The following is an 8,920-nucleotide window of genomic DNA, read 5'->3' on the forward strand; positions in this document are numbered from 1 at the left end:
GACTCTGATTGGTTGTTTGCTGCCAGCACACACTTAAACACACTGAACAAGTTTGTCTGAAACTTGCTCCCATGTTTGGCGTTTAAAGGTGGCCCTTAAACCGATCTCCGTTTAGCGAGCGGGCCAGTGGGACGAGCGGTTTCATCCGTAAAACAGAAAGTGAGTCGGTCTTTCGTCAGCCCAGTGACGCTTCCTGTTGATGCTGTGAGGAAACTCGCTGAACAAATCCGGCACTGAAATCAACCTCGTGGTCCCGCCTCCACGCTCTTCACATCCCTTTGCCTCATCCCCGGAGTTCATCGCACACGGCAAAAAAGCTACAGTCCCGTTACCAGTCTTGACAAACAGAGCTACTGCTTTAAAGTTTTGGATCATTTAAATTAAAATTTCCAAAGATCAGTAAACACACAAAGTGAATCTGTGCCAGGAAGCGCAAAACTTCACTGTTTGATGAATTCAGTTTCACAGGTGACGAAAGATGGAAGGAGGAAGAGCGTTTTCAAAAGTCATAGACACGAACTGATGAAACCTTGCAGTTAGTTTCAAATATTTTAATCAGATGCAGTCACATGATTATTTAATAAATGTGACAACAACTGTAATGTGTGAGAGTATGGTGTGGTTCTGCAGGAGGTCTTGATGAGTCTTTATCTTTGTCTGAGTGTTGGTAAGTTTCCTGGCTGGTCTCAGTTTTATCGGTCGAAGGATAAAGATGCTCAAACACTTTGTGAAGGTTCGCTCAGACCTGCAGACGCCATAGAGCAGCAGCAGCACGCAGCAACAGGACGTGACGACTGTCATTACGGAGGTTAGGGCCGCACAGTGGCGAGGTGGTTAGCACTGTTGCCTCACAGCAAGAAGACCTCGACTCCACCATCTTTGTTTTCTGTGTGGAGTAGGTGGGTGCTTCTCCTCCCAAACACATGCAGCCAGTGGGCTTATTTTAACCATGATTCTAAATTGGACATAATTGTGAATGGTTGTCTGTCTCTCTGTGTTAACCCGTACCCGCCTCCCGCCCTTCGATACCTTCGCTACCTGCAATAGGCTCCACCCATATGGAGCCTATTGCAGGTAGCGAAGGGCTGTGGAAAGTAATGGATGGATGTAAGAGTTTTTCCTTTTTTCTAATGGTAATGGTTTTTACCACCCCTGGTTTTTCATTTTACTTCACTGTAATGACCTTCCTGTGTTACCATGGCAACATGACTGCCTAAGAAAAGCCTGAAAAGACAGCATTAAACCTGAAGACACGTCAGTGGCTACAGATCCAGGCCGCTGACTCCTACCTGCAGGTCAACGGTTCAGTCCGGCACGTGATCCAGACTGACTCGGGGATCTTGGATCAGGACTCCTGCAGGCTCAGACGCCTCCTGGTGGAGAGTCAGACTGCTGCATCAAGTGTTCAGACATGAAAGAACCCAGGAGGCGAGCGGTAAAGTTCAGAAACAGCTTTAATGTCTGTGTGGGGATCTGTTCAGTGACATCAGAAGTTTCCGTCTGCGTTTTTGTCCCTGTAACGTGATGAGGTCTGACAGCTGTGTGTGTGTGGGCGGAGCACACGTGCATGTACACCATACAATAAATAAACATGTTATATACAAATACAGTCGTAACATATTCACACTTCACTTTGATGTGAGTAGATTTCATCTCAAAGATCAGACTGTGGTCACGTCCCATCAGGCTTCACTCAGTAACCCACGACGACGCCAAACTTTCATTTAGCAGTTCATGTTGGGCAGAAAGCTGCAGCTTTCTAAAAGCTGGCCAATCAAAGAAAGCTAAAACAGGAGGATTATTCTGAACTGTGAATCATGCAAAGCTGCTCAGTCTGAGAATAAAGAGGCGGAGCCAAGCAGCACAGATCTCCACCTGAAAACTTCTGGAAGCCTCAGTCAGAACTCCATCTGATTTTCATCCACATTTAAATTCTGGACTTTTGTCTTGTGTCGCTCGGCGTGGCCGAGTGTGGGCTGATGATGTCAGTCGGATTCTTTTAAAGGTCAATCTACTCACAGTTAGCACGATTTTATTTTCCAAGTGATTATAAGAAAAGAGTTGATAAATTATTGATTTATAAAATAAAGCTTTAGTTTCAATTGACCTTTTCAAAATAAAAGCCTCCACATGCCCCTGGGACAAGCCCCTCTGAGCTGACTGCAGAGGTGCACCCTGGGTAATGTAGGTGGGGTTTAAACTGTCCATTCAGTCGTCCTGTGACAACATGGATGATGTCATAGTTCAGGTGCTCGCTGGGAGCTGAACCTGAGGCAGGTGGAGCTGTGTCCCGGCCCCCTCCGGTCAGTCTAAATGACTTCTGTGTTGAGTTTCTTCTTTTCTGGTTCTGCTGCGCTCAGAAACCTGATTTGTCCCTCCTCCTCATCCGGCCATGCTCGCTGGTGGCTTTTCTGTCCTCTCTGTGAAGACGATGATGTCACAGAGGACCAGCAGGAGGTGTGTCCACAGTTCCTGCAGTGACCCTGCAGAACAAGGGCGGTGGTCAGCACCACCATGGTGAGCGTCACCCCTGCCAGCACCAGCACGATGATGAGCTGCACGTCTGACAGGCCGGCGCCACTGCGCTCGCTCACAGTCACTTTCAGCAGTCTGTCACCGTGACGGCTGCTGTTCCTACCGTCGCCGCTGCTAGTTGTGATTCTCTGGCTCCTCCCTCTACGTCCTCCTCCCTCCCACCCAACCGTTGTCCAGCCGGGTTTGCCGGCGTCGCTGCTAGTTGGCGTCTCACAGATGTCTCCAGTGAAGCCAGGCCGGCAGACGCAGTGGAAGCCGACAGCGCGGTCGAGGCAGCGGCCCCCGTTCAGGCACGGCTGACTGGCGCAGTCGTCCAGGTTGACGGTGCAGAAGCGCCCGCTGAATCCCACAGGGCAAACACACAAGAAGCGGTTGAACCCATCAACACAGGTGGCGCCATTGGCACATGGCTTCATCAGACAGTCATCAACGTCAGTCTCACAGCGTGGCCCCGTGAAGCCGGCCAGGCAGCGACACGTCAACTCTGGTGCGAAACCGTCAGCATCCTCACAGAGACCGCCATTTTTACACGGAGACCTGCAGGTAGAGAAGAGGAAGATAAGAAAACCAGCAGACTGCAGCAAACATCAATGCCTGGTTCATAAACAGGAAGTACCAGAACCTGCAGTTCATCTACCGTCCAGCAGAGGCAGCAGTGAGTCAGACTCCCACGTTAAAACTTTACAGCAGAAATTAACGTGTTTACAGCCTGATACACAAACTGTTCTGGGCTCTGTAGATAACATCCCCTCCATAACACCTGTATTAAACTTTTGTTACAGAATAAAGAGAGGAGGAAGTAGATGAGAGCAGAAGAAGAGTGTCAGGATATGCAGATGACACAGTTTTATATACGGGAGAAGACTCTGACAGTTTATCTGGATTTCATGTCAGCGGTCAGAGACAAATGTAACACCCACATTGTTTTGAGGCTTAAAGTTTGGATCATTAGGGGTGTGGCCTAGTTGATAGACAGGTGGACGGTGACACAGGCAGCTGTCCCTAAACTGGACCTCATGACGTGTTTGTGCTGTTGGAGCACTTTTAATGACATCATCAGGCCAATCATATGGCTGCTGTGAGGTTAGTGTACTAACAGAGCATCCAGAAGGCGGAGCTCCAATTTCAAGATTTTATTTGGATGGAGCACTGATTAGCAGAAATCTGTGTCCATGTGATGCTCCGCCCTCTCATCCAAAGTGCTAACTGAAACGCTCAAATCAATGATGTCACAGTGGCCACGCCCATCTGTTCTACAGTTTACGGTCTGCAGGTCAACAACAGTGTGTGCGCCTGAAGCTACTTCCCTCACAGACGTGCTCTTCTCCTTTACTGTAGTAAAATCTGTCAAATGTACTGAAGTCGTTTATTTTTACTGCTGCTGAAAATTCATGTGACAATTACTAAGCTCATTAATCAGCATAATTATTCTGCTAATTATTAAAAATAAATTCAGCTGAAAACATTCCAGGAAAAACAGGAAACACTTTGTTGTTTGATCGGTAACGTCTGAGTGTGTTAGTGTGTGTCCTCTGAACCATAAGAGGAGCTCACACCTCCTCTGGTGACACGGGCCGGTCCTCTGCTGGCAGCTGTTGCCGTGGAAACCTTGAGGGCACAGACAGGTGAAGTCGCCGCTGTCCTGAATCACACAGGTGGCTCCGTTCTGACACGGCTGCTGCTGCGAGCACACGTTCAGGTCTGACAGACAGCAGGAGACAGGTGAGCTCAGACGCACTGACGGAAAGATGGCAAAAGAAAGATGGCAGACGTTAATGCACAGGTGACCTCTGACCTTTGTCGCAGAAGCGCCCTCCCCAGCCTGGCTCACAGGTGCACTGCCAGGGCTGCTCGCAGGAACCGTGCACGCAGCCGGGCATCGGCATGCAGCGGTCGCACAGTTCGCCGTCCCAGCCAGGGTCACACCTGGAAATGGGAAGGAAGCAAGGAGACATTAGGTGGAAAGTTAGTAAAATAGATCTGTGACAGAAACACAGATCAGGTGAGTTACACCTGTGTAAAGTCCTCCTGAACAAGCCACGAGCTGACAGGCAGCCGGGACATTGATCGGGCAGTGATGGATGATTGATTGATCGATCAATTGATTGATGGAGTGTCACCTGCAGACTCTGAACTCGTCACAATGGCTGTTGGCGATGCTGCAGCTGCAGTCAGTTTCTGCAGGTGAAAAACAGGTTACATCAGTCACACCTGCACAGACGTTTAACATAGAGCATCAGAGCTCTTCGTTTGTGATGATGATGTCACTGTGCCCCTTTAATCAGATACAAACAGACAGAAGCAGCAAACTGACGTTCATTACCTGAAACAAAGAAAATTATAAAACTATAAAAGCAGCTGAAAGAGCCAGAAACCTGGCCTGATTGGCTGACCAAACACAGCCAATCAGCAGAGAGACTGAGGGGATGCAATCATGTGTTGAGGTGTGGCAGGTAGAGTCAGGTGGAGTCCCTGACCTCTGCTTTAATTTGTCAGTGTTCATTGTTGTTAATTATTTCTCTGTTTTTCTCTGACTGTGCCCCCATCCCCCTCATCATCGTCATCATCCTCATCCCGTTATCATCTTCTTCTTCGTCTTCATTATCTTTACCCTCAAAGTGTTTTTTATCTAGACGCCATTTTGGGACTGCCACGCAGCCACGGAGCTGCCGGGAATACTGAGCGCGCCTCTCATAACTGTAGCAGCAGCTGGGAGTTATGTGAGACGGGTCGGACAGCAGTGCGGGGGCTCCGGCTGACAGCTGGGAGAGCCCGGATTAGTAGGAACAATGAGCCGCCGAGCGCTTCGGAGCGTGCTCAGTGAGGATCCAGCTGTGACAGAGGTTTGTGTGTGTGTGCTGATTGAAGCTTCCTTTCTCACTGGTCTGCTGCTGTCTGATTGGTCAGGGGCACACCTGTGGCTCTCGTTAGCCATCCAATCAGAGTCCCTGATGGAGGCTGTAGTGGTGGAGGCAGTGCGAAAGGTCATGAGGTCACGCTGCCTTTAGGAGCCCGCTGTTTCCTCCGAGTGTCCAGTTTAATTTGAGCGCTCGAGTGTTGCCCTCGGCTGTCGCACCGTGCCGCTATCACGGAGTAAAGTAATCTCATTACTGCTGTATCTACTGATGTAATTAGAATACCATACCTCCGATCTCACGCCAACGTCTGTAAGTGTGAAGATCATTTTAACTCAGAGAGAAGAAACTGTGAGTGTGGAGCACGCCGTGTTTCCACGTTAGCATGAAACACGTGACGACAGCTAGCACGCGGCGTTGGGGTTGCAATATTTGATTTTGCTCGTGTGCATCGTGACAAATGAATGCACACGTTTGTAGCCTCTGATCAATGGCTGAGCCTTGAAGCAGCAGTCTACAGAGTGATTGGTGCACAGCAGGAGGAGGTGTGATTATGTGACCTACCTTGACCTGCGCAGGGTGGAGTGATGATACCGTGGAGGACGCAACAGCTCAGCGCCAGCGTGGTGGCTGCAGCTCTGAGCACCCACATATCGACTGGGGCGAAGACGACGGCCTGAAACAGAAAACGAAAAGCTGGTCACGTGACCTGCAGGGTCGTACACACAGCAAGGACTCGACAAGCTGCAGGTAAATGTGAGCGCGCTCAGTAACAGCACAGACACACGAGACATGACAACAGACACAAACCAAACACAAGGCTTTTATTTTTAAATCCACAAAGGAAGGACAGAGCATCAACAGACGCCGGAAGACCGACGGGTACGACTGACTGTGTGAGGTCAGGAGGTCAGGGAGGCAGAGACAAGAGGGACAACCACGGAGCAGGACGCTACAGATACAGAGCGACTGGAAGCTCACCAAAGCGGACACACCATCTCCAATCCTACAAAATAAAAGTGTGAACCAAAAAACACAAAGAGGAAGGTGAACACGAGCCACAGAGCCCAGCGCCGCAGTCACACAGCGAGAGGAAGCTGACCCCAGATCAAACACGCATTGACTCCTGGGAGCTTTTCAAAAGCGTATCTGCGGCACGGGAAGCTGAGACGCCGCTTATCAAACACAGCACTCTGTGATGATGCCACGGCGCATCTGAGAGAAGCTGTGAAGGAAAAGTTGGAGAGCATCAGGGATGAGGCGGCGAAGCTCAGACAGGAAGTGGAGTGATGCTTCCTGTTTGAGGTGATGTCACTGTACTTCCACATCTCGGGATTCCTGCTGGGATCTCTCAGAGCGTTTGTGTGATTTCTGTCGTTAAGCCTGGGTCAGGAGAGGAGATGTTTCCAGGAAGTGAAGCAGCATTTGATGTGACTGTCTCTTCTCTCCTCAGGAGGTTTTCAGGTGTAATGGCATCTACACAGGAAATTCTCTCACTGCTGAGTCTGAAAGTCGTCAGCTGACGGTCAGAAACGAGGGAGGAGCTTATTGCTGAGGAGGTGTGGCAGTGCGGCGCTGCCTTGGGATACAGCAGCTGATGGAGAACTCGAGCAATGTTCAGCGGTTCCAAAACATCACGAGGCTTTCTCTTTCCTGCTGTTTGATTTGATTTGATATACCTTTATTAGTCCCACAAGGGGAAATTTCATAAGGCTGCCGACCTACTGCACGCAATGGCAGCGCCATCTTACCCTCCGACCATAGATACATTACACAAAACATCACATGGGGAAGACAGGTCAGAGAGGTATAACAATGGAAAATGCACCATATGAGGAAAGATAAGGAGAAAAAAATAACTCCTCCCAAACTGAGCTCCAACAGGGAGATCAGTTTGAGAACAGAAAAAACACCTCAGCACATGAAAAAACTCTTAATACACCAAAGAAACACATGACAAGCAACAGGGGGGGTAAAGGTGAGAGACAGACGAATTAGACAGCACATCCGGGCCTGCAGCCTGTGCGCTGGTCTCCTTGATCTCCGTCAGCATCGGAAGGGAATAAGCGTCGAAGGCGTTTGGAAAGGGAGGGAGGATGAGTGTGTGCATATCAGTGTATGTGTGTGTGTGTGTGTGTGTGTGTCCAGAGTTCAGCTGAGACAGTGTCCTCCCTGCCAGGCTAAGTAAACAGTCTTCCAGCCAACCCAGGTGGCCTTGCATGGAACAGGAAGAACAGACTAAACACAGTCGTTATCAGGGAGTTTTTGTTTAGTTCCTTCCAATGTAGACAATCCGAATGTTATAGTTTCTTTCCACTGTGTTCCTGTTAATGATAAACCACAAATTTACCCTAAATTACTAAAATATCGATATTTTAATGTGAGAATCGATTCTAGAACATAAATGACTTGTATCGGAGGAATCAATATTTCAGGATCGATCCGCACATCACTAGCCGAAGCTTTAGACTCCCTCCTTGTCCTCCTTCAGGTGCTCGTGGCTCGCTCTGAGCTGGCCTGTTGCTGTAGTGACGGCGCCTCAGGACGCTCTGCCCACGCGCTCGACTCGCAGGCGGGAAAGAGCACGGATCATTTTTCCTGAGATTACAGCGACGAGCTCAACCTCCGCACGGGCAGGAACCGACATGCCAGATCAGTGTGTCTGGCATACCACAGCGCGCGCACACACACACACACACACACACACACACACACACACACACACACACACACACACACACACACACACTTTATCCTGCCTGTTTGCTCCAGAAAGAGAAGAATGAGGGGAGTGTATGAGGAGAGATGGCAACAGGTGGCCAATTTAATGCTTCAGCACACACACACACACACACACACACACACACACACACACACACACACACACACACACACACACACACACACACACAACAAGCTGACTCACTGCATCCAAGTGTTTCTGTGGAAATAAACCGGCGGTCTGTGTGAGCGGCATCGACAGGGGGCGGAGACAGGGCTGTGAGGTCCCGCCCTCCACCACACCTGAGTGTAACCACACACACCTTCAGCTTTCATCGGTGTGTGTTTGTTTTGATGTGTTGTGGAAACTCGCCGTGTGTTTTTCTACGATCGTGTTTAATAACTGGAGGGAGTGGCTAAAAGAATGAACTCGCTGACTCACCTCGCCGCACTCAGGCTGACCACATGTCGGCCAGTGTGCGGCGAGATTATTTAGTTTAGTTTTTATTACAGCATTTTCACGTGAATTTCATTTTAATAACTTTATTTTCATTTTCCTGTTATTTTAATTTTATTTAAATAATTTTCTTATTTGTTTTATTAACATAATAAAATTATTATAGTTTTATTATGTTTTGGAATATTTTTTATTTGTATTTTTATTCCTTTTTTACTTTTTTATTTTGACTCAAAAAAAATAAATGAATTCATGGATTTTTAGAGGTCATGTTTTCAATATCAGCATTTGGTTTGTTGGCTCCTTGTATGATGTTAGCGTGTGTGTGGAATCCCGAGGCGTCTGCGTATTC

General features: G+C 48.6%; 1 protein-coding gene across 1 annotated transcript in view; it reads right to left on the bottom strand.

Moving 5' to 3' along the window:
- Positions 1-1,436: 1,436 nt before the first annotated feature.
- Positions 1,437-8,920, bottom strand: part of dlk2 (delta-like 2 homolog (Drosophila)) — a 12,545-nt gene continuing 5,061 nt past the window's right edge. The window contains exons 2-6 of the mRNA XM_026190983.2: positions 5,955-6,066; positions 4,656-4,713; positions 4,331-4,461; positions 4,092-4,236; positions 1,437-3,072 (exon numbers count right to left, since the gene is read on the bottom strand). Coding sequence (XP_026046768.2) covers positions 2,310-3,072; positions 4,092-4,236; positions 4,331-4,461; positions 4,656-4,713; positions 5,955-6,042 — 1,185 coding nt within the window. The 5' untranslated portion in view covers positions 6,043-6,066 and the 3' untranslated portion in view covers positions 1,437-2,309. The remainder of the gene's footprint in view (positions 3,073-4,091; positions 4,237-4,330; positions 4,462-4,655; positions 4,714-5,954; positions 6,067-8,920) is intronic.

Source organism: Astatotilapia calliptera, chromosome 13 (assembly GCF_964374335.1).
Source record: "Astatotilapia calliptera chromosome 13, fAstCal68.1, whole genome shotgun sequence".
NCBI lineage: Eukaryota > Metazoa > Chordata > Actinopteri > Cichliformes > Cichlidae > Astatotilapia > Astatotilapia calliptera.